Source organism: Chiloscyllium punctatum, chromosome 42, assembly GCF_047496795.1.
Source record: "Chiloscyllium punctatum isolate Juve2018m chromosome 42, sChiPun1.3, whole genome shotgun sequence".
In the NCBI taxonomy this organism is placed as follows: Eukaryota; Metazoa; Chordata; class Chondrichthyes; order Orectolobiformes; family Hemiscylliidae; genus Chiloscyllium; species Chiloscyllium punctatum.
In genome coordinates, this window is record NC_092780.1 from 1,827,998 (window position 1) to 1,854,021 (window position 26,024).

The 26,024-nt window shown below is 45.4% G+C and overlaps 1 protein-coding gene across 1 annotated transcript in view; it reads right to left on the minus strand.

The window, feature by feature from the left end:
- Positions 1-26,024, minus strand: part of LOC140465622 (growth factor receptor-bound protein 7-like) — a 182,920-nt gene that overhangs the window by 45,845 nt on the left and 111,051 nt on the right. Inside the window, exons 5-12 of the mRNA XM_072561177.1 lie at positions 23,647-23,803; positions 20,399-20,520; positions 19,079-19,153; positions 15,667-15,804; positions 6,915-7,022; positions 4,736-4,834; positions 4,203-4,283; positions 2,760-2,876 (exon numbers count right to left, since the gene is read on the minus strand). Of these exons, the coding sequence (XP_072417278.1) occupies positions 2,760-2,876; positions 4,203-4,283; positions 4,736-4,834; positions 6,915-7,022; positions 15,667-15,804; positions 19,079-19,153; positions 20,399-20,520; positions 23,647-23,803 (897 nt within the window). The remainder of the gene's footprint in view (positions 1-2,759; positions 2,877-4,202; positions 4,284-4,735; positions 4,835-6,914; positions 7,023-15,666; positions 15,805-19,078; positions 19,154-20,398; positions 20,521-23,646; positions 23,804-26,024) is intronic.

Here is a 26,024-nt window from a genome sequence, read left to right on the forward strand (position 1 = left end):
CAAGTGTGCAGCGAATTGGTGAGACCATTTCTGGAGTACTGGGAAAAGTTTTTGTCTCTTAACTTAAGAAAGAACATAAACACATTAGAAAATGCAGAGAAATTTCACCTGACTGATTCCTGGGATAAGGATGGGCTGGACAGTTTAGGCTTGCATATACGTATAAAATTTGACTTGGATCAATGTAATTCTGTAATAAACACTGTGTAACCTCACTGGGGTCAGAATTACTCTGTATTATGCAGTATAAGCACAGTTGGATCAGTGTTAGTTCTGTATATTGATGCAGTATAACACTGCCAGTCTCACTTTCAGTTACTGCCTGATATCTGCAGCATTTAATTTTGACTTGGGAAGTCCCAGCCTGAAATAATAGAGAAAAGTGGAGAGAGTTCAGGGTGTGTTCACATTGAATCATGCCCACCTGAGCACTGACTCTCCCTCTGGGAGTTCAGATACAGAGTTTATAAGGTGAACTCTATCCCAGTCCAACCTGATTCCCATACATATACCTTCTCAACTCTCCCCATTTGTGATCAGCTAAGTATGTAGATATGGGGCCACTGTTTCTAATGCTGATAAAATCTGGTCCACAATGCCCCTTGACGATCACTAAATTAAATGAATCAAAGTCTTAGGTGAAATCCTCAGTGAAAGTGGTGTGTTTGACGTACTCCTTGTCTTGTTTGCAGTCTTTGACAAAGTTGACCACACCATCCTCCTCTATCAGCTCCTCTCCTTTACCCAGCTGCTACTGAAATCCTCATTCATCCCTTAACTGTAGGCTCCATACTCCAATATGCAGCTTTGATCCTCTGTAAATCTCAGCTCATCCAAAGCGCTGCCGCTGCACCTGAACAAATCAGCGCATATGTACCCATTGTGCTCACTGACCTGCATGGATTCATCTGGCAGCACTCCAAATTGTAAAATTCCCATCGTCATTTCTGAATATCTCCATAGCCTCACACCAACCTTCTCCAATTCCACAACCCTTTGAGATCTCTGAATTTCTCCAAACCTGGCCATTACACATCCCCAATTTTGATCCTTATAAAACTGGCAGCTGTTCTTGCCTGGGACCTGGATTTGGAATTCCCTCTCCAAACCTTTATGCCTCTTTCCTTGGAAAAGTTATTGCTAACAATTTTTTATACATCCATGAAATGTGCGCATCATTGGCTGGGGACACATTTATTGCCTGTCCCTAGTTGCCCTTGAGAAGGTGAGCTACTTTCTTGTACTGCTGCTGCCCACGTGCTGTAGGCAGACTCACAATGCTCCACCCTCATTCCTGGGAAGGGGCGGGTTATGTTATGAAGGCAGGTTGAACAGTTGCTGCCTATATCTGTTGGAGTTTAGAAGAATGAGAGGTGATCTTATTGAAGTAGATAAGATCTTGAAGGGAATGGGCAGGGTGGACACTAGACGATGTTTCCACTTTTGGGAGAGACTAAAACTGGAGGACACAGATTCAGAATAAGAAGTCTCCTTTCTCAGACAGAGTTGAGAAGATTTTCTTTCTATCAAAGGTTCATTAGAGCTTGGCGACTGAGTTTTTAAAGTTATTCCAAGCTGAGGGTGATAAGGGAGTAGAGAATTATGGGGAGCAGGCTGACAACTGGAGCTGAGATGAGAACCAGATCAGGCCCACTCTTACTGAGTGATGGAGCAGGCCGAACAGCCCAAGTAGCCCACTCCTGTGTGGATGTGATAGGATCTAAGTTCCAAAAACCTTGAATCAACAACTGTGAACAAACAGAACGGTGAGTGATTTGGAAGGGAACTTGTGGGTGGCGATGTTCCCGTATGTCTGCTGCTCTTGTCCTTCTAGATAGAAATGGTCACGGGTAAGGAAGGAACTGCCTCAGGAGCTGTGATGAATTTCTGCTTTGCATCTTGTACACTCTGCTGCCACTGTGCATCAACAGTGAAGGAAGTGAATATTGAAAGGGGTGGAGTTGGTGGCAATGAAGCCAGTTCTGGATGATGGAGTGCTCCTGGAACTGTACTCATCTACTGGAACTGTACTCATCTACTGGAACTATACTCATCTACTGGAACTGTACTCATCTACTGGAACTGTACTCATCTAGACTAGTAGACAGTACATCTTCACATATGTGACGTGTGCCTTGCAGATAGCAGACAGGTTTTGGAGAGGCAGGAGGTGAGTTACTTGCTGTAGAATTCCAAATCTCTGACTTGCTCAGATTTAGTTCTGTTCTGGTCAATAGCAATGTTGATGATGTAGGATTCTATGATGGCAATCCCATTGAATCTCAAGGATTCATTCCTGGTGGAAATGATCTTTGTGTGACACTTGTGTAGCACAACTGTTACTTGCTACATATCAACTTAAGTCTGGATATGGTCCAAGTCTTGCTGCAGATGGCCACAGGCCCCACTTAAAAACAACTGATCTTCTCACTGGGGTTTCAGGTCACCCTGTGTTAACATCTCTTTAAGTGAGCTGGTGTCAATTCTTCATTGATAATTGATCCTATGTAGGTGACTTGTGACAGGTTACTTTATTAAAGCTGCTTTATAAATGTAAGGTGTAGCTGAAACAATTTTAAACAAGGTTATGGGGAAAGAGAGAGGAGAAAGGTCTGGGACTAATTGGATAGATCTTTAAAGGATGGATGGCCTCAATCTGTGTGCTAATGGTTGATTACATGAACTGCTCTTTCTCCCTGTCAGAATTCTCTGTCAAACATCTGAGCAACCTGCAAAGTCCCTGTGATTGGGATCCATACCCTCCAAGCCTGAGCTTCCTCCTCCGCCACTGATGAAGCTTCTTTCGGGTTCTGAATCACTCGCCCTGTACATCCCGAGAAATCCATAGGAACCAGGCAACTCTCCGAAACATTTGTCTGTGATGAAGGTGATGAATGGGAACATAGTCAGTTACATGTATGGAGAAGATGTTCACTTATTGCACCACTTCAAACATTTCCACAGACACTCGTTGTGTGTGCAGTGTAATAAGGAATTGTCACAAGAAATGAACCCTGTCCCCAGAGTTTCCCAGCGCCCTTAAGCATTGGCGATAGCACAAACAGCTCTTCATTCACCCCTAAAGAATAACACCTCTGTTTGAAACCCCTCCACTTGATTTGCCATCTCCCCATTAAGTTTACACCTTTGTTTAATCCACATCTGATTTACCTGCTGATTTATCCCAAGCCCACCTGACATAGCCTCATTTACTCCTGAAGCCTGCCGTTTGGTGCTCTGGCTGTAGACTGTCTCCACAGAGTGAATTGACAGGTTAATCCACTAGGGAAGCATCACAGAGAATCCTATTTCTGTGGTTTTCTGCCATCCTTATTGCATTCCTCATCCCCTGATTCACACACACATACTCACCCACATACTCACGTACTCCCTCTCTCACTTGCCCACTCACTCATTCCAGGAGGACTCAACAGTCAGTTTCCACTTCCTAATCCAGCCCAGTGGCACCCCCTCAAATACAGCTGCCCAACTTCAAACCCATCCCCAGCCTCACATGGAACTACATCAGATGGACTGAGACCTTGTGGCTGGTCAGTGTGGGTTCACTAAATGTACAGCAGCTGCTGTTTGCCTTTTGAGTGAAATGAAATGAAGGATTAATGTTGGTGAGAAACCTGCTGAGGTCAGAGAAATTTCAAAATACCCGTCATTTCTGAAATAAATGCAAAACGTGATGTTCCGTCAATTTCACACAACTGTCAGAAGTGAAACTGAGAAAGCATGAAAACAGAAAATGGTTTCTCAATAATTAAATGATTCTGGAAATTATTAAATAATCAGTTGGTGTGTTGACAGGATTGATTGTGTCTTGGATTCAGGGGCACTGGGTCTTGGAGTGGTCTCGAAGATGGGAGAGGGGGAAGAAGGGGATTGGGAGGGGAGCAGAAAAAGATGGGGGAAGGAGAGGATGGACAGGTGGAAGGAGGGGATTGGCCAGGGGAAATGGGGCAGGAGGGGAATTGGGGGGATGGTGTTAGGAGTGAATTGAGGGGACGGGGGCAAGAGAAGGTGGGAGAATGGGGGAGGGAGGGGATGGGATTGATGTGGGGGTGTGGAATGGGGGCAGGAGAGGATTGGAGGATGTGGGAGTAGGGTGTGTGGTAATGGAGGGGATGGGGATGTGGGATGGGGGTGATGTGGGGGCAGGAGGGGGGTGTGGGAGAATGTGGACACACACTCACCATGATGGATGGCTGGATCCAGGATTGCGGTTTCTTCTTTTGCTGCATTATCTGATAGTTGAGACAGAGTTGCTCACCCAGCTACAGAACAAAGAGATTGTTATCACAGAGAATCCCAGCAAAATTCACACAGGTCTATCTGGGGGAGATCCCAACATCAGCCTGCACAGTCAGAGGCTATTCAATCCATCCTCTCACTCCTCATCTAATTAATCCCAGTTCCCTCCTCTTACTCCATTAAAAATACACATGCTTCCTCTTGACACCAGTTTCCAGTTTAGTTCCTGAGACCTGAGGTTATGGGGAGTGAAATCCTAATTTCTGCTGGAGGGGGTGGTTGGGATGGGAAAAGGCAGTGAAAACCAGCAGGACTGTCAGGAGGTGCTCCTGCACGGTGCACTGCGGTCCCTCACCACATCCTCAGATTCTCCCAGAAACATCATCATGATCATTAATGCCTCAGGCCGAGACAGGTGTGCCACCCTCACACACACCTGGTCTTCATCCGAAATGTACTCATTGGTCAGACAAACCTTAAAGAGGCGGAATGCTGTCATCCAACACGTGCGACTTTGCTCATCATCCGAGCACAGCACTCCCAGATCACTCCGACCATTATCCGACCTGTGAAACTATTGATGGGAAGAACATCATCATCAGGAGATACAGCCTGAGGAGAGAGGTTACTGACTGACAGGGTGAGGGAGCTGGAACGCAGTAAACTGTGGCAGTGAGTTTGGAAGGAGGAGCTCAGTGGGATTGGGAATGTGCACTTAGGGTCGGCGGGGGAGCGTGGCAAATATTGAAGAGGATGGTGTGGGTCAAGATGTTGCTTTTTTGAGGGTAAGATAACGCAAATTTGAGTTGTGAGTGTGTGGCCTGGATCGAGGGGCAGTTTTCGATGGGCCGTACTGAGACCTAGTCTACAGTGGGTGGTGTAGTGCAACCTGTTCCAAGATGGAATAGCCAGGCTCAGGACTGAGGGCCTACAACTGGGAACAGGACTGATGGTGAGGATTGACAGACACAGACAGAGAGACATAGACACACACACACACACACACATACACACACACACACACACACAGAGACATAGACACACACACACACACACATACACACACAAACGGAGGGAATGGTCTCTGCGGAATGTTGCTAGAGGTGGGGAGGGAAATATATCTCTGGTGGTGGGTTCTGACTGTAGGTGGGGGAAATGGCAGAGAACGATATGATATATCCGGATGTTGGTGTGGTGGAAGGTGAGGAGCGGGGGCGGGGGGGGGGGGGGGGTTCTGTTCTTGTTGCGGTTGGAGGGGTGGGGTTCAAGGGCAGAGGTGTGGAATGGAGGAGATATGATGGATGGCATTGTGGGAGGGGAAATTGTGGTCTGTGAAATAGGAGGCTATCTGGAATGTTCTGGAGTCAAATTGCCCCTCCTGGGAGCAGGTGTGGCGGAGGTGAAGGAATTGGGAGTAAGGGATAGCATTTTTACAGGGAGGGAGATATGACAGCAGGTGCGGTCCAGGTAGCCAAGGGAGTCGGTGGGTTTGACATAGATGTCCGTGTTGGGTCAGTCACCGGAGATGGAGATGGAGGGGTTTAGGAAGGGGAGGGAGTCTCCGAAATGGCCCAGGTGAATTTGAGGTCAGGGTGGAAGGTGTTTGTGAAGTTGATGAATTGTTCTACCTCCTTACGAGGTGACGCCGATACAGTCATCAATGTAGCGGAGGAAAAGGTGGGGAATGGTGCTGGTGTGACTATGGAAGATGGATTATTCCACATACCCGACAAGGAGACAGGCATAGCTGGGCCCATGCAGGCGCCCGTGGCTACCCCTTTGGTCTGAAGGAAGTGGGAGGATTCAAAGGAGAAGTTGTTGAGGGTGAGGATCAGTTCTGCCAATCGAATGAATGTGTTGGTGGAAGGGTACTAGTTGGGTCATTGGGAGAGGAAGAAATGGAGGGCTTGGAGGCCTCCCCCATGCTGGATGGATATGTACAGGGACTGGATGTCCATGGTGAAGATAAGGTGTTGGGGGCCGGGGAAACTAATGCCATGGAGGAGGAGAAGGGCGTGGGTGGTGTCCTGAATGTATGTGGAGAGTTCCTGGACCAAGGGGGACAGGACGGTGTCAGGATATGAGGAGATATATTCAGTGGGGCAGGAGCAGGCGGAGACAATGGGTCAACCGAGGCAGTCAGGTTTGTGAATTTTGGGTAGGACATAGAACCGGATGGTGTGAGGTTCCGGGAGTATGAGGTTGGAGATCCCCTGAGGTGATGAGGTTGTGGATGAGCTGGGAGATAATGGTTTGGTAATGGAAGGTGAGGTTGTAGTCTAGGGGGCAGTAGGAGGAGGTGTCCGTGAGTTGGTGCCTGACTTTGACAATGTAGAGGTCAGTGTGCCAAACTACCACTGCTCTGCGTTCTCCCCCCAACCTCCCTACCCTGTCTGCTGGTTTGATGGTGAGGTTAGGGTTGGAGCAGAGGGATTGGATGGTTGTGGTTTGTGAGGGTGAGAGGTTGGAGTGGGGGAGAGGGGTGGACAGGTTGAGGCGGTCAATGTCACGGTGGCAGCAGTTGTCGATACCCAAAGTGCATTCACATGAAAACTGTAGTAAATCCTACCACCTGGTGGTTAATATCTGAATTACACAGACACACACTCACAGCTAGACACACAGACACACACACACACAATACTCTGTTCTACCTTTATGCAGAATCCAAAATCTGTTGGTGTGTTGTACATCTTTCTGTTTGTTACCGTGTAAATGTTACTTTCATTCACATCAGCAAAATACTGAAGGTGCCTCGGTTCCTGGCAAATAAAGCAGAAGAAGGATAGGAATATAAGGATAGGGAGCTGGCACAACTGCATTGCAAAGAAAGACTACTTCTTCAGTATCTTCCACTTCACTGAATGTCCTGAAGTCCTTTCCAGTCAAATAGGTAATTTCTGAAATGTAGTCTTATGATCCCAGCAAATATTAATACTCAAAATGAAACCTGGCTACATAGATCATATGTTTAATTTTTGCAGTTGGTTACTGTGGTGATTAGTTACTGAAATATATTCACTCATGGCTGTAGATATTGTCCAAGAACATGTTTATTACACAAAAGAAGAAGTGAACAAACAAAAGCTATATAAAGAAGACAGAAAGATCTTAAACTTTAAACATCAAAACAAAGTTTCAATCTGTTCCAATACTATCAGTTAGGGAGATTCTATCCCAGGGAAGGATCTCTGGGATCTTAGCTATTTTTAAATAATTAATATTTCCTTTGGATTGCAGACAGTTTTGTAATTTCTTTCCAAGTCCTCTGGCATGAACCTTTCACAATTCTGATAGCTTAAACCTTTTCAATTCTAACAGCCTCCAACTAGATTTCCATCCAACCTCCCCTGGCTTGGAAGCTCCACAGGCTCAAAACTGCTGAGGGAACTGGTCAAGTTGAACTGATGCCATGACTTATTCACACCAACCTCAGAGGGCAGGTATCTCACCTAGTGCAGGAAAATCTACTCAAGGTAATTCCAGGTGCACTGAGCACTGACATTGCTTCAGTCCAGTTTATTTTACAGGAGCTGGCAGAGGTGATGAATCATTGAGACACTGGGCAGCCTCCAGGTTCAAGCAGGACCAGAATGGAATAGGCAGAGGTAGACGTGTAAGTTAGTCTGTCTCACATGGCCGCTGATGCAAGTGTGATCTGTGGTTCCATTTGTGCCTCTGTGCCTGAAGGTATTGGTTCAATCACCATCCCAGACACTCCCAGCAAAGGGAGAGTGGGACTAGGCTGCATTCACCCAATTCTGTCTTGAACGTTAAATCTGAATTGACGTCAACCACAACCCAGTGTGTTCCAGATCATAACACATCACTAAGGGAAAAGCATTCTCCTCATCTTCTCACTATGTCTCTCTCTCTCTCTCTCCAAATCTGTGTCTCCTGGTTGCCAACAATCCTGCCACTGGGAACAGTTTCTCCTGATTCAAACAGGACAAAGGGAAGGTTGAATGCTCACTGATAACATCTGCCCCTTTCTTCTACTGTACTTACTTTGCACTCCATTCCTTATTTCTGACAGAATAAACGAAACACTTGGGAATGAAAGGGCCTGTAACAGCTGGAGAGGGAACTGAAGCAAGGGCCTGAAGCAGAGAGCTGGAGTGAGCAGTGGTATTCAGACTGCAGGGAGGTTTGTGGGGGGGGGGGGGGGGGGGGCGTATTCAGACTGCAGGGAGGTTTGTGGGAGGGGGGGACGTATTCAGACTGCAGGGAGGTTTGTGGGGGGGGGAACGTATTCAGACTGCAGGGAGGTTTGTGGGAGGGGGGGACGTATTCAGACTGCAGGGAGGTTTGTGGGAGGGGGGGAGGGGGGACGTATTCAGACTGCAGGGAGGTTTGTGGGAGGAGGGGGGGGACATATTCAGACTGCAGGGAGGTTTGTGGGAGGGGGGGCGTATTCAGACTGCAGGGAGGTTTGTGGGAGGGGGGGGAGGGGGGACATATTCAGACTGCAGGGAGGTTTGTGGGAGGGGGGACGTATTCAGACTGCAGGGAGGTTTGTGGGAGGGGGGGACGTATTCAGACTGCAGGGAAGTTTGTGGGAGGGGGTGACGTATTCAGACTGCAGAGAGGTTTGTTGGGGGGGGCGTATTCAGACTGCAGGGAGGTTTTTGGAGGGGGGACGTATTCAGACTGCAGGGAGGTTTGTGGGAGGGGGGGACGTATTCAGACTGCAGGGAGGTTTTTTGGGGGGGGAGCGTATTCAGACTGCAGGGAGGTTTGTTGGGGGGGGGGGTCGTGCCTCAGGATTCTGCTCTTTTGGAAATAAATCCAAAGCCTCTGTTTGATACACAATATAATTTCAAAGGGAACACAAAGCTCTGAAATGGAGTGAAGAGGATAGTAACAGACCTCAGGAAAAGATAAAATGGGGAAATGGATAAGAAAAACACAGCTGAGATATAACTCACAGAAACGTGGTGAGATACATCATGGTGGAAAGAATGAGAGAAAAAAAGGGTATGATTGTAAAGGGTGTGTAGGATATAGGGACAAATATTTGGATATGACAGAACAAATTGAGAAGGCTGTAAAAAATACAGGCTTTTTAACTTTATAATTCTAGTTCACTGCAACAATTTGCCAAGCTTTTTTCAACAACCCCTTTTAAACCCCTGACCTCTACCATCCAGAAGGATGAAGGCAACAAATATACAAGAATGCCACCATCTGAAGGCTTTCTCTCATCCTCACACCAGAGTCAACCTGCCTGGTTTAAAATGTAAACAAAGCCTGACAGTTAACTGTCCATCATCATTCACAAGTGGACTCTCTATGACAATGCCTCTGTCAATCAGAGTCCACTTACAAATTAATCCATACTCTCCTCTTGTGCAGTATAAAGGACAGTTTCCCCCTGAATGGTATTCTTCTGAAAAGTCCTGATGGATGCAAGACAAAGTGTATATACGTTTAGCAATATACAGCTCAAAATGGCTGAGTCTAGGGCACTACCCTGGGGACCTCTGGTCAAGATGTCCTTGGACTGAGATGACTGACATCCAATAACTACTACCATCTTCCTTTGTGTCAGGTATGACTCCAATGTACAAAGAACATTGCCCTGGTTCCCAGTGACTCCAGTGTTGCCAGGCCTCCTTAATGCCACACTCAGTGAAATATGGCCTTGATGTTGCTAGGAGTCACTCTGACCTCACCGCTGGGACTCAGCTCCTTTGTCCATGTTTAATCAAGGCTATAATGAGGCCAGGTACTGAGTAGTCTTGTCAGAGAGCAGGTTATTGCTAAGTAATGGTCATTTGATGTCACTGTTTATTGAGTACAATGAGATTCATGTAAATCAAGGGTGTCTAACAGATGAGGCGAGAGCATGGTGCTGGAAAGTACAGCAGGTCAGGCAGCATCTGAAGGAGCAGGAGAGTCGACATTTCAGGCCTAAGCCCTTCATCAATAAGAGAGAAGACACCACTTTAGAATGAGGATGTGAAGAGAGAATTCTTAGACATTACTCTTGCGAGTTCTAATTGATAACCTACCAACACAGGTTTAAATCAAGAAACAATGTATTATATAAGCCATTGAAGAACTTCACTTTGAGATGAGACCCAATAGCATCAGGAACAGTGTAAATGCAGACCCAGAGTCTGAAGAGATTTCCTACAAGATGATCCCAATGAGCAGAAAGCAGCATTGGCTTAAATAACAATATAATGAATCAATATACCCTGCCATCACTTTGCTGTTAATCAAGAGCAAACTGGGACAGAAATTGACTGGTTTGGATTTGCCCTGCTTTTTGTGGACAAGACATACCTGGGAGGTTTCCCAAAGCCAGTTTTGCAGCTGTCCTGGAACAGCTGATTAGAGGTGGGGTTGGTTCTGGAACACAAGTCTTTAGGACTATTTCTGGAATGTTGTCAGGGTTTATAGCCTATGCTGGCAGAAGACCATAAGAACATAGGAACATAATAAATAGTACCAGAAGCAAACCATTTTAAACATTCAACTCAACTCTGCCAAACATCACAACTGATCTTCAACTTTATTTCACTTACCCACATCGTCACCATAAATTTTAATTCCCTCAGTACCCAAACCTCTGTTGATCTCTGACCTGAACAGACTGAGTAAACCTCTTACAGCTCTCTAGGATATAGAATGCCAAAATGTGCAACCCTTTCAGTGAATAATCTCCATCATCAATGGCCAACTCCTTAATCTAGGCTCCCTCACTAGGGAAGATACTTTCCCTTCTCTATCCTGTCAAAACGTAAGAATGGATGCCGGTTAATGAGAACTCCTCACATTCTTCCAAACTCTTGGAAATATAGCTGTACTCAATCTCTCCTCAGAGGACAACCCTTTCTTGCTAGGAACTGGTCTAATGAATCTGAACTACACCGTCTCTAAGGTAAATCTAACTTTCTTTCAGCTGGAGACCAAAGCCATGTCTCATTGCAGCGAGACTTCTAAACTCTTCTATTTCAATCTCTAAACTGGAAAGACTAACACACCATTTGATTTCCTCATTGTTTACACCTGCCTATTGACTTTCTGTGCTTCATTTACAAGGACGCCAGATCCTCAATGAATACTCTCAGGTTCCAGGTTAAAGGTCATGTTAATAAGATTGTGATGTGAATCAAGAAGGTAATAGTTGACGTTAGTAGTCACCTGTAAGTGTCTGAGAAGAGAGATGGAATGAGCTGTAGCAGAGAGAAAGATTAACTTCCCAAGAAATGCAGAATGTACCTTGATACAAACAGTTTTGAAGAAACATACCAGAGGTAGATCTAAGTCACTCACAGACAGAGAGAAACCTCCCTGATCAGATCCAAGTAATATTCAAAATGGAATCCAACTACAAATCAAATACCAACATTCCCCAGTTTTACATCAGTTAGTAATATTCTGCTTTACAACTTCTCAATTCTGTTACTCATTGATATTTTCAATTAGCAGAAATTCTGCAAAAATTCAACATTTGAATGATGTCAGTCTGTGTCTGACCCTCCAATTCCTCCAAGTCTCTTACATGTTGACTGCCAAGCATCAGAAAACATCAAACAACCTGATAATCCCCCAAACTAGTTTCGCAATCTTCAAAAACCTGACTTTACACTAAATCTGTTACCTCAGTTGTTGAATGCACTTTTAAGTCTTTAAAGAGTTTTGTGACAACAACACACAAAGGAACATTAGCCTTTAGTTCCCTCTGTATGTTTGAAAGCTGCTTTAGTGTATGAGCCTGTCATTAACTTTAATTTCAGGATTTAACTGGCAGATTCTCGGGCCACAGATAGTTCAAGTCCCTTCTCTTTCGACATTATACACTGATGGGGTCAGCTAATCAGTGAGAAAGTGGTTAACGCTTCAATTTAAGTAAGAGAATGCTTCAGATCCAACAGCAAAATGATATGTCATAAACATTTAGTAGAAGTAAACTTATGCAATTGGTTATGAATGATAACCTTGAGCAATATCTGCACAGTAATTGCCATGGACAGAACAATGAAAAACTATAGGTTCCCCATGCTCCTGCGCAATTCAAAAAAGATGCAAGCTTTGAAGATATTCCTCTTATTTGCTGAGAATGACTCTCTATGTGTGAATGCATGTTGCTGCTAGCAATGTAAATGAGCAATGTTATGGGCTCAACTGATTATTTGCAAATGATTAGTAGCAGGGCATTCAGGATTATTTAGTAAGTAGAAGCTCAGTAGCAGCAGTGTGTACCATCTGTAAGATGCTTAATCAGCACCTTCCATAACCTTGACCATCTAGAAGGACATGGGCAGCAGATATACGGGAACACCAGAGCCTGAAGGTTCCTCTCTAAGCCACTCACCATCTTGGAAATATATTGCCATTCTGTCAATAGGTCAAAATCTTGGAATTCCTTCTCCAACAGCATTGCGGGTCAACCTATACTACATGGACTGCAGTGGTTCAAGAAGGCAGCTCACCCCCACCTTCTTAAGGGACAACCAGGGATGGGTAGTAAATGCTGGCCCAGCCGATTAATGGCTATGTTCCATCATAAAATTGCAGAGGTGAGGTGAGAGTGACTGCTTTTAACATCAAGGCCTCTTTTGGTATCAAGGAGCCCTAGTAAAACTGTGTTCAGTGGGAATCAGGAGGAAAACTCTCCATTATTTGGAGTTATAGGAAGATGGTTGTGGCTGTTGGAGGTCAGGTAATCTCTGCAGGAGTTTCTCAGAGTAGTGCTCGAGGCTCAATAATCTTCAGCTGCTTCAACAATGACCTTGCCTCCATCATAAGGTCAGAGTAAGGATATTTGCCAATGATTTCACAATGTTCAGAACCATTCACAGCTCCTCAGATACTGAAGCAGAACAAGCCTATTTACAGCGAGTCCTGGACAACATCCAGGCTTGAGCTGACGAGTGACAACTAACATTTTCACAGCACAATTGCCAGGCATGACCATCTCCAACAAGAGATAATCTAACTATCTCTCCTTGATGTTCAATGGCATTGCCATCACTGATTCCCCTTTATCAATAACCTTGGGGTTATCATCAACCAGAAGCTGAATTGGATTAGCCATAGAAATACTGTGGCTACAACAGCAGGTCAAAGGCTAGGAATTCTGCAGAGCTTAACTCATCTCCTGTCTTTCCATTGCCTGCATATCATTTACAAGACACAATGAAAAATGTTATTAGTTATCCCAACTTGCTTGGATAAGTACGGCTCCCACAACACTCGAAACACTTGGCATGATCCAGGACAAAGCAACCCACTTGACTGTCCCCACTTTCACCATCTACTCCCTACACTAGCGATGCTCAGTGGCAACAGTGTGTAATTACCTCCAATATTCACGACAGTAACTCACACAGCCTTCTTTGACATCACCTTCCAAACCTGCCACCTCTACCAGATCGGAACATGGCTGCAGATGTTTGGCAAAACCACTACCTGAAAGCTCCCCTCCAATCTACACACTGTCCTGGGTTGGATTTATATGAAGATGGCAGCAGCAGCAGAGCAGGAGGTGTTTTCAGGATTCCTGAAGAAGGGCTGATGCCCGAAACATCGATTCTCCTGCTCCTTGGATGCTGCCTGACCTGCTGCGCTTTTCCAGCAACACATTTTCAGCTCTGTGTCTGTACACTCCGGTTCTAGCTCACCTGGCTGGACATATTAATCTTTGTTTTTTTTTGTTTTGTTTCTTAATTTCTCTTTTGTATCAAAGTTTACCTTTTCTTCTTTTCTGCAGCTGTGGTGGAGGAAGGTGACTGTGAGGGCCTGTGGTGGTGATGGCAGTGTGGTGGAGGAAGGTGACTGTGAGGGCCTGCGATGGTGATGGCAGTGTGGTGGAGGAAGGTGACTGTGAGGGCCTGTGATGGTGATGGCAGTGTGGTGGAGGAAGGTGACTGTGAGGGCCTGTGATGGTGATGGCAGTGTGGTGGAGGAAGGTGACTGTGAGGGCCTGCGATGGTGATGGCAGTGTGGTGGAGGAAGGTGACTGTGAGGGCCTGTGATGGTGATGGCAGTGTGGTGGATCCAATGTCCATTCTTCGTGGCCATGGCTTTATCGAAGGTTTCATTGTCAGTGGGTCTGGGCTGATCCTCCTGGTGGTGGCAGGGTGGCAGTTTCAACAGCACCAAGAACAGCAGCAGCGGGCTGGTTCCGGTTCCTTTCCCATGGCTTCAGGTGGTGACAGCTTGAACAATGGCTTCAGCATCGGCAATTTGGTGGGTCCGATCTGTCCCTGCTGGCTTTGGTGGTGATGCAGTGTAGGATCCTTTGATGTTAGTTTTGGCTGTGGCAGCAGGGTGGGTCAGGTCTGGAAATCCTTGCTTTGGCTGCTTCATGGATGGTTTTAGCAGCAACAGCCCAGAGCCACACCATAAACCCAGGAGCCATGGGGTGGGGGGTTAGAAAGAAATGAACTTTGTCCTAACCTTGTCTCAAATATTTCTTTTTAAAATTTCTGTAATTAAAACAGTGTCAAATTACATCATAGAGTCCTAGAGATGTACAGCATGGAAACAGACCCTTCGGTCCAACCCGCCCATGCCGACCTGATATCCCAACCCAATCTAGTGGCACCTGCCAGCACCCGGCCCATATCCCTCCAAACCCTTCCAATTCATATACCCATCCAGATGCCTCTTAAATGTTGCAATTGTACCAGCCTCCACCACATCCTCTGGCAACTTATACAAATCTCACTGTATTTTCATAAATACAAGTGACAATAAATTGCTATTCTATTGCTATTCTAAATATATCATCATTCTTTCTGTGTCACTGGGTTAAAATCCTGGAACTCCTCCCTAACAGCATCTTAATAGGGTGGACCGATATTGAGTGCAGTGGTTCTCAAGGACAGTTGACCACCACTTCTCCAGAACAATCAGGGAAAGGTGTAAAATATTGGTTTAGCCAGAAATAACCATGTTCAGCAAACTAATACAAAAATGTACTGCACCCATAGTTCTTTTGGTTTTCACAAAAATGTAACAACTGGTTTACTATAAATCAGCCAAGTTTGTAATGGGGCTGAATTACCTGGCTAAATATGACAAGTTTCCAACTTTTTGTGAAATAACCAGGAGCTTGGGGAGCAAACTCCTTTCTGCATGGGAATGCCTTGGCCAATCAGGGTTGACTTTCCTGCAGTACAGAAACCATTGAGCTGGTTTGCAATTTGATATTCTTGTATTTGCCCCTCTGAGCGGGAGATGAAAAGCTTTGACACCGTGTCTTTGTTAATCTCAATGTAGGAATCAATTGTGTCACCTGATGCAAATCTGAATAGACCAGAACCATGTGACACCTTCCTGTGATGTATGAAATGATTTATATAATATATAGATATATATACGTATGGTGAGATATATGCTAGGAGAATGTTACTGAATGCACAATACAGAACTGATGTCAGCACTTACCTTGGACATTCCCTTTGTGGAGTAATACAGCCCAGATCTCCTCAGGAAGAAATACAAACGTCTCCAAGTTTTCTTTCCTTTATCCTTAATGTGGAGAAACCCCTGAATCTCAGGACAGTTCTGAGCATTGAGAAAATTCTGGAGGAAAGAAAAAGTTTTGTTTAAATTATTGATAACTGAACAAAGCTTCTTAGGCCTTTTGATAATGTTAGCCGTTCAGGGGAAGAGCCCTCTACAAATCATTCTGGGCCTTTCTACATTCAGAACCACCTTGATCTGTGATCGCCACAACTCACTGCATGACCCTGCCATTCAGACCAGTCCAATCAATCAGAAACACCAGATGGACCTCTCAGCATCAGCCCAGGCACCAAACATTATAATGGCAAACACAGCGCTGTCAATCCTGCAAAGTCTACATTCCTAACATTGAGCCAAAATTGGGAGAGCTGTCTCACAGACTCATCAAGCAACAGCCTGACATAGTCATACTCACGGAATCATTCCTTAGAGACCCCTGTCCTTAGATACAACTTCCAAGATAACACCCAGATTGTCCCTAGGTATATCCACTCTCACTAGCAGGACAGACCCACAGTCATTGTGGAGGCAAAGTCCAATCTTCACACTGAGAATAACCTCCAGGGTTCTGTGGCAGTCTCATTGTGCTAAAAGGGACACTTTGAGCAGATCCAGCAGCTCAGAATTGGGTGTCCATGAGGTGCTGTGGTAATTTGAAGCAAAATTGTATTCCATCCATAACCCATGAACCAGCATTATCTCCACTTTCACTCCCACCAAATCAGAGTATTAACCCTGGTTCAATTAGGACAGCGCTATCATGCCCAAAAATGAGGTGATAACCTGGGGAAGCAACAACACAGAACAATTTACACACCAAACTGCAGATGCATGATGCAATAGAAGGGGTTAAGCAATCCCAGTAAGCAGACAAGCCTTTTCCCAGGGGAGGGGGTGGGGGGTCCAGAACTAGAGGGCATAGGTTTTGGGTGTACCTCACCTGTATGTGCTGTGAGTGTGTCAGTGTGTAACTCACCTGTGTGTGCTGTGAGTGTGTCAGTGTGTAACTCACCTGTGTGTGCTGTGAGTGTGTCAGGGTGTATCTCACCTGTGAGAGCTGTGAGTGTGTCAGGTTGTATCTCACCTGTGTGAGTTGTGAGTGTGTCAGGGTGTACCTCACCTGTGTGAGCTGTGAGTGTGTCAGGGTGTACCTCACCTGTGTGAGCTGTGAGTGTGTCAGCATGTATCTCACCTGTGAGAGCTGTGAGTGTGTCAGGTTGTATCTCACCTGTGTGAGTTGTGAGTGTGTCAGGTTGTACCTCACCTATGTGAGCTGTGAGTATGTCAGCGTGTATCTCACCTGTGAGAGCTGTGAGTGTGTCAGCCTGTGTCACACCTGTGTGAGTTGTGAGTGTGTCAGGGTGTACCTCACCTGTGTGAGCTGTGAGTGTGTCAGCGTGTATCTCACCTGTGAGAGCTGTGAGTGTGTCAGCCTGTGTCACACCTGTGTGAGTTGTGAGTGTGTCAGGGTGTACCTCACCTGTGTGAGCTGTGAGTGTGTCAGCGTGTATCTCACCTGTGAGAGCTGTGAGTGTGTCAGCCTGTGTCACACCTGTGTGAGTTGTGAGTGTGTCAGGGTGTACCTCACCTGTGTGAGCTGTGAGTGTGTCAGCGTGTATCTCACCTGTGAGAGCTGTGAGTGTGTCAGCCTGTGTCACACCTGTGTGAGTTGTGAGTGTGTCAGGGTGTACCTCACCTGTGTGAGCTGTGAGTGTGTCAGCGTGTATCTCACCTGTGAGAGCTGTGAGTGTGTCAGCCTGTGTCACACTTGTGTGAGCTGTGAGTGTGTCAGTGTGCATCTCACTTATGTGTGGTGTGAGTGTGTCAGAGTGTATCTCACCTGTGTCGCTGTGAGTGTGTCAGGGTGTATCTCACCTGTGTGAGCTGTGTGTCAGTGTCTATCTCACCTGAATAAGCTGTGAGTGTGTCAGAGTGAATCTCACCTGTGAGAGCTGTGAGTGTGTCAGGTTGTATCTCACCTGTGTGAGTTGTGTGTGTGTCAGGGTGTACCTCACCTGTGTGAGCTGTGAGTATGTCATAGTGTATCTCACCTGTGTGTGCTGTGAGTGTGTCAGGGTGTATCTCACCTGTGAGAGCTGTGAGTGTGTCAGGTTGTATCTCACCTGTGTGAGTTGTGAGTGTCAGGTTGTATCTCACCTGTGAGAGCTGTGAGTGTGTCAGGTTGTATCTCACCTGTGTGAGTTGTGAGTGTGTCAGGGTGTACCTCACCTGTGTGAGCTATGAGTATGTCATAGTGTATCTCACCTGTGTGTGCTGTGAGTGTGTCAGGGTGTGTCACACCTGTGTGAGCTGTGAAAGTGTCAGTGTGTATCTCACCTGTGTGAGCTGTGAGTGTGTCAGCATGTGTCTCACCTGTGTGTGCTGTGAGTGTGTCAGGGTGTGTCTCACCTGTGTGTGAGCTGTGAGTGTGTCAGGGTGTATCTCACCTGTGTGAGCTGTGTGTGAGGGTCTATCTCACCTGTATAAGCTGTGAGTGTGTCAGAGTGTATCTCACCTGTGTGAGCTGTGTGTGAGGGTCTATCTCACCTGTATAAGCTGTGAGTGTGTCAGAGTGTATCTCACCTGTGTGAGCTGTGAGTGTGTCAGGGTGTACCTCACCTGTGTGAGCTGTGAGTATGTCATAGTGTATCTCACCTGTGTGTGCTGTGAGTGTGTCAGGGTGTATCTCACCTGTGAGAGCTGTGAGTGTGTCAGGTTGTATCTCACCTGTGTGAGTTGTGAGTGTCAGGTTGTATCTCACCTGTGAGAGCTGTGAGTGTGTCAGGTTGTATCTCACCTGTGTGAGTTGTGAGTGTGTCAGGGTGTACCTCACCTGTGTGAGCTATGAGTATGTCATAGTGTATCTCACCTGTGTGTGCTGTGAGTGTGTCAGGGTGTGTCACACCTGTGTGAGCTGTGAAAGTGTCAGTGTGTATCTCACCTGTGTGAGCTGTGAGTGTGTCAGCATGTGTCTCACCTGTGTGTGCTGTGAGTGTGTCAGGGTGTGTCTCACCTGTGTGTGAGCTGTGAGTGTGTCAGGGTGTATCTCACCTGTGTGAGCTGTGTGTCAGGGTCTATCTCACCTGAATAAGCTGTGAGTGTGTCAGAGTGTATCTCACCTGTGTGAGCTGTGAGTGTGTCAGGGTGTATCTCACCTGTGTGAGCTGTGTGTCAGTGTCTATCTCACCTGTATAAGCTGTGAGTGTGTCAGAGTGTATCTCACCTGTGTGAGCTGTGAGTGTGTCAGGGTGTACCTCACCTGCGTGAGCTGTGGCTGTGTCAGTGTGCATCTCACCTGTATAAGCTATGAGTGTGTCAGGGTGTATCTCACCTGTATAAGCTGTGAGTGTGAAACTCCTGCATTTGCATCCAGAGTTCCTGCTACCAAGTGCACTGGGAAAAATGGCTGTTCAGAAACATAAACATGACATTAAATTGTTTTTTAAAACTTCTCATTCATTTAAAGTAGTAATTTTTGAGATTGCTTTTTCAATGCAAATCTATCTGCCTTTAAACTAACATGACGTGGAGATGCCGGTGTTGGACTGGGGTATACAAAGTTAAAAATCACCGAATACCAAGTTATAGTCCAACAGGTTTATGTGGAAATACCAGCTTTCGCAGCGCTGCTCCTTCATCAGGTAGCTAGCTAGTACATCCAAATAAACCTGTTGGACTATAACCTGGTGTTGTGTGATTTTTAACTTTGAAACTAATAGTACATTATCTCTTCATATTTTAATCCAATTATTTTCTGTCCAATTAAAGGTCAGTAAAATTGGATCTGTAGCTGTTTTTGGTTTAATTTTCTTTGTTCTGACATTTCTCCTTCCCCCAAGTCCCAATTCTGGAGGGTCCATGGTTAGGTCACTGTCTTGACTCATCTCTCTCAAGGCATATATACAGCTGGAGCAAACAGCTCCGATGACATATAGTTGGGCTGTCAGGGTACACAACACGTGGATAGGCTATTTAACTGCTGTGTTGTGCACATGGACAAGGTATATCGCTAAGGTATGCAGCAAGTAATGAGGGAGTATAGCTATATACAGAGCACACAGGTAAGGTCTACAGCTGGTGTAAACAGTATAGTTAGTGTAATACAGTGAGCTTTCACATCTGATAGATGTTTAAACTAATGGGAATTCAAAAGATAATTTGTTTTAATTCACAGCTCTGAAACAAATCGTTCAGCTAACCATGTCTGTGAAGCTTATTGTGTTCTAAGTGAACAGTTCCCACGCTATACTGTTCCATTCTATTACCTTGTGCCTTTCCAAACATACACAGTGAAAGAAAATCACATTTACTTCAGTCAGATTTTCTTTCAAACTTAGTGACAAGTTGTTTTCAAATATTTGCACCATCTTAAGTGAGGAACAAATGCAAACCGTTAATGAGTTGATCAGAAGTTCCTGAAGTTTTGATTGTTTAGGGGAATAATTAGAAGGTTTTGATATTTTATACATCAAGTGTGATCACAATAAACTTGTCAATGGCTGAAATATCTGATACTTCCATTCAGTACTTGAGACAATTCTACTTAAATTATGATATAAATGTAGTCATGTAACCATAGCAATGGAGCACTGATGTATGGAATCAATCTGATGCACAAGCCCAATCTCAGTAACAGTTAAACAGATCCTACCTCGGGATTCCTGAAGAATTCATATTTTGCATAATGTTTTCTGAAGATGAACCTGCTGCCACTGTTAATCAGCCAGGTTTGCTGCACCTCAATCAGTGACTCATGATCCTCCAGGCACCTCTCTGAGAGACAAAGTCAGAAATAGGTTGTATACATTGATTATACAAAGCAAAGTAAGGAGAGGGTTAGTTACCATCAGCACTCCAAAATACATTTTATAACTTCTCTAAATAAAAACAGAAAGAACTACAGATGCTGTAAATCAGAAACAAAAACAGAAATTGCTGGAAAAGCTCAGCAGGTCTGGCAGCATCTGTGAAGAAATATCAGAGTTAACCTTTTGGGTCCAGTGACTCTTCCTCAGAACTGGGCCCGAAACGTTAACTCTGATTTCTTTTCACAGATGCTGCCAGACCTGCTGAGCTTTTCCAGAAACTTCTGTTTTTGTTTACAACTTCCTATTCACCATGGGACCTGGTCACCTTCTCAATAAGTACAGGGTTTGTGTTCCCACAGCCTCATGCAGAAAATCATTTGACAAACTCATGGGAAACCAATGGAGCAAATCTGTTTGTATCGTAGAGAGGAAGGAGATTGTTGCTTTAAGATATTTCCTCATTTGATACCAATTGAGAGCATGAAGTCTATGTTCTATGCAAATGAGCAGAGAATCTATTTTGAGTTGAGGAATATTTGGATTGACCCGAGCCTAAACCTGACAGGAATCCTGTGAGATGGAGAATTTGTGAGAGAGGGAAGAATGGCAGTGCACTCATAGCCACACTGACTCCCTAAGGGCACAATTCCAGACTGGCACAAGCTGATTGCCCAGCATCTTAGATGCCAGGATATTCAGTCGGGTGGGTCATCACTATTGTGTCTTTCCTGCAAAAGCAACTGACTGAGAACACAAGTGGAACAAAATCCGTAGACCGATTGGATGAAATATTTGCCGGTATTGGAAACTCTAAACAAGTGACCATGGTCCACTGTTTATGGCACAAGAGTTCAAAGAGTAACTGGAAAATCATGGAGTAGGACCATGTGGGATTGGCTACGTGTCACTCTGTGACAAACAGCAGATGGAGAGATTTCTACAAACCTTGAAGCAGGTCTTAAAGGGGAGAGGTCATTAAGATGGCAACTCAACACGTTCCTCAGCGTGTAAAGGAACATGCCATATGAGATGACCCAGTGCTCGTTGGGTGTCCTTAATGTTCAACTGCCAGCTGAGAACATGTTTGACTCCCTGCAGCCAGAAGAGATCAGAGAGGTGAGAGTGAAATCAAGAAGGACAGATGACCAGAAGGGCAGGAACCTCAAGCTTGAGGGTATTCAAATGAGGAGTATTCTACCATCTTGGCTCAGAATTAAGTGTCACAGACCAGCTCCTCCCTGTATCTCGCCAACAAGGAGGGGTTGGGAATCTCCCTCAGAATAGTGAGCCAGCCCACATTGGTCCAGGGTGTTGCCCAGTCATGTGTCTCAGAGCCAGGGTTGGCCATTTCTGAGGAGGAGCCAATGGCAGCGTCACAAGGCAAGGACTGCCAATCAAAGAGGATGTGGCACAACAGCAGCTTCTGTGAGCGTGGGAGACTGCACTACAAAAGGTTTGTGAGACAAGGCGATAGTCCTTGAGAAACCGCCATTCCCCTGAGAGAATGATCTGAAAGGTTCTGACCTGAAATGTCAGCTCCCCTCCTCTAATGTGGCTTGACCTGCTGAGGTTTTTCTAGCTCCACTCTTTATCCACTCTGACTCTCCAGCATCTGCAGTTCTCACTATCTCTGAGAGATTGATCATGTCATTGGGATGATATGGATCTAAGGGGTAACCTACGCAAGGGCCATTTTCATTTCCTATCTTTTTTCATAAATATTCCTGATGACGTATACATGTTAGTTACAATGCTTATATAATAGTTATAATTGTTGGATTATGTATAATGGAAAGGGGGGTATGGAAATGAAGGGGGAAGGGTGTTATGTTAAGTGCATGTTGACCCTTTAAGAGAGCAGATCAAGTGACCCAGCACCATAGGGGGAAGAGTTAAAACCAACTATGGAGCTAACAGGATGCACAATGAAGTATTCCCTCTTTAAGTTTACCCTCTGTCCACTGCTTCTGTTTCAAGTGAATCACAACTTAATACGGGTGTGAGGAGACAATGGGGGCAAGGGAGGTGAGGTGCAATGCTTTTTGTCATTTATATAAATGATTTGGATGTGAATATAGGAGGCAAGATTAGTAAGTTTGCAATTGACACCAAAGTAGGTAGTGTAGTAGACAGTGAAGAAGATTATTTCAGAGTACAATGGAACCTTGATCAGGTGGGAAAAGGAGTGGTAGATGGAGTTTAGTTCAGATAAATGTGAGGCATTGCATTTTGGAAAAGCTAATCAGGGCAGGACTTATACAGTTAATGGTAGGGCCCTGGGGTGTATTGTTGAACCAAGAGACGTAAGGGTGCAGGTAGATAGGATTGTGAAGAAGGCGTTTGGTATGCTTGCCTTTATTGGTCAGAACATTGAGTTGGGACATCATGTTGTGGCTGAACAGAACTTTGGTGAGGCTACATCTAGACTACCGTCTACAAATCTGGTCACCCTTCTATAGCAAGAATGTTGTTAAACTTGAGAAGGTGCAAAAAGATCCACAAGGATGTTGGCGGTACTGGGAGAGTTTGTGTTATAAGGAGACGTTGTATAAGCTGGGGACTTTCTTCCCGGACAATCAGAGACTAAGAGGTGACCTTATACAGGTTTATAACATCATGAGGGGCATGCATAGGGCAAATAGGCAACGTCTTTTTCCTAATGTAGGAGAATCCAACACTAGAGGGCATAGGTTTAAGGTTAGAGGGGAAAGATTTAAATGGATCCGAAGGGTAAAATTTTCACTCAGAGGGTGGTGCATGGATGGAATGCACTGGCTCAGAAAGTGGTGGAGGTGGGTAAAATTACAACATTTAAAAGGCATCTGGATGGGTACGTGAATCGGAAGGATTTTGAGAGATGTGGGCCAAATGCTGGCAAATGGAACTAGGTCAGATTAGAATATTGAGTTGAACCAAAGAGTCTGTTTCCATGTGTTATGACTGTGTGTGTGTGTGTGTGTGTGAGGGGCTGAGGGGGGTGGGGTGAGCAGGTAAGTGCAGGTGAGAAATCTGAGGATGTGTGGGGTGATGTGGGAGGGTTGTGGATGAGGTTGAAGGCCGACAGTGAGGAGCATTCTGTTGTCATGGTTACCGAGTGCAATGTTAGAGTGAGCCTCCACCAGGGTCCAGTTATCCTCATCAAGACAGCGATTCCTCTCGACCAGAATGTGACAAACATCCCGAGCTTTCACTGCAGCTGTGACCTCGAGTGACCTCTTCATTCCATCTTCACTGAAGATAGTAATAACCTACATCAAAAAGAAAGGGGTGGGGGGTGCGCATAGTAAGAGAATGATGAAGTCCAATGAGATTTGCTGGAAATTTGAGTGGTGTCAGCAGGTTAGCCTGCCTGGCTGAAACAAGTTATAGTCACGGAGAAACGTGAGGTTACACTTCATCCACTCCACGTCAGTGCCCATGAGGGTGAATCCCTGAGAATTGACCAGGCTGACACAGCTCACTCTGCCAATCCATCCCTGACAGTAGCTTGCCAGGAACACTGTTGGGGTTACAATCATCCCCTTGTTAACACATAGACCCCAAGGTATGTGGCACAAAGGCTGACTAAACGATGAACAGGAAGTTCCATGCATTGGCTAACACATTACAAACCATGGATTCTAATTGTGGAGATTTGTCTCTGACTGGGGTATTGATTTGATTTCTGTGTTTTTTTTATTAACTGCATATAATATTTTAATTGTTAAGAGAAAGCTGTGGTGTACCTACCATCAGAATCTACAGCATCGTTGTTACTGGGGAGACACGACTGCACGACATACCTTCAAGCAGGTGAAACACATCAGCCATAGCGATTGTTATCAGACACACAGACCATAATTACACCTTTGTCACACTGAAACAGACACTGACAGATGAGCCTGCACAGCCCTGACATATGGACAAGCGCTACATTGTGTTTCTGTGCAGATAGCCTCCAAACTAACTGTAGATCAGAGAGCAGACAGCCTCACACTGACACCATAGGATAGCTCAGGTTACAGGATTGTCACTCGCAGTGGATGATCAGCAGAGATAAGATGGAAATTACAAAGAACACAGCACTGAAACAGGCCATTTGGCCCATCTGCTTCGTACCAGTGTCTATGCTCCATATGAACCTCTGATCTGTTGTTCATCTCACCCATCAACAACATCCTTCTGTTACTTTCTCCTTTGTGTGTTTATCCAGTTTCCCCTTCAATGTCTCGATATCATTCACCTTGACTACTCCCTGTAGGTGAGTTCCATATTTCTCCACTGTCTGGGTAAAAAGGTTCCCCCTGATTTCCCAGGATTATATATTTATTATCTGACTCCCCTTAAAAAATTGCAATCACCATACCAAAACCTTATCAGAATTGTAAGGACCTCTATCAGGCCAGCCCTTCAATCTTTACTTTTCTGGTGATGGGCTGAGAACCAGCCTGAACAGCCTTTCCCTGCTGGTTACATGCCCTCAGCTCTGATACAATACGAGTGAATATTATTGTCACCTCCTCCAATCCACCTACATTTGTTTTATCCTGTGGAGACCAGGATGTTCCCAGTCAACTGTGAGGTCTACCTCAGGGATGAAAAATGACAGCCTTGTCAGTGACAATCTCTGTCGTGAAATGCACTTTATAATGATGGTTTTTAAAAACATATTCTTTCAAAGGATATGGGTGCTGCTGGCAAGACTATCACTTATTGTCCATTCCTAACAACAGTAATACACAGGCCACCGTAATGAATGAGGTGGACTTGATGATTCTTTTTGGACTTTGTACAGAGATTTCAGTGAGGGCTATTGTCTCCACTTCTGCACACCACCCACCCCCACCCCAACCACTGCAGTTTACATCACTTCCTTTTGTGATGTCACCAACGATACCATGACCACACCCACTTTAGAGACAGTCTCCATCCCCACTCCCAAATCCAGCTCAACACCAGGTACTAGCCCTCAGCCCTGTCATGTTTTTACCGTCCCCCCCAGAACTCCCCCTCACTGATGATAAACCTTCAGTCCTCAGCAAAAGTCTCACCTTCATCGCACTATGCCCCCAAGTCAACGAATTCCATACAAATTGCAACATTGAACTTTTCTTCCTCTGCCTCCACGCTTACTTTTTCCATCAGGGCTTCCATCTACCCTCCAAAGACCTCGCCTCCTGCCTCCAAGATATTCCATCCACTTGGACACCCCGTGCTGGTCTGTTACCCGCCCTTGATGTCTTTATCTCCAACTGCCACCGTGACATTGATCACCTCAACCTCTCCACTCCTCTCACCTACTTCAACTTCTCACCTTCACGAAGCGCAGCCCTCCACTCCCTCCACTCCAACCCCAACTCACCATCAAAACAGCAGACAAGGGGGAGTGCGCAGTGGGAGATTGGTGCACTGACCTCTACACTGCTGAAGTCAGGTGACAACTCATGGACACCTCCTCCAACTGCCCCCTTGACCACGATCTCACCTCCC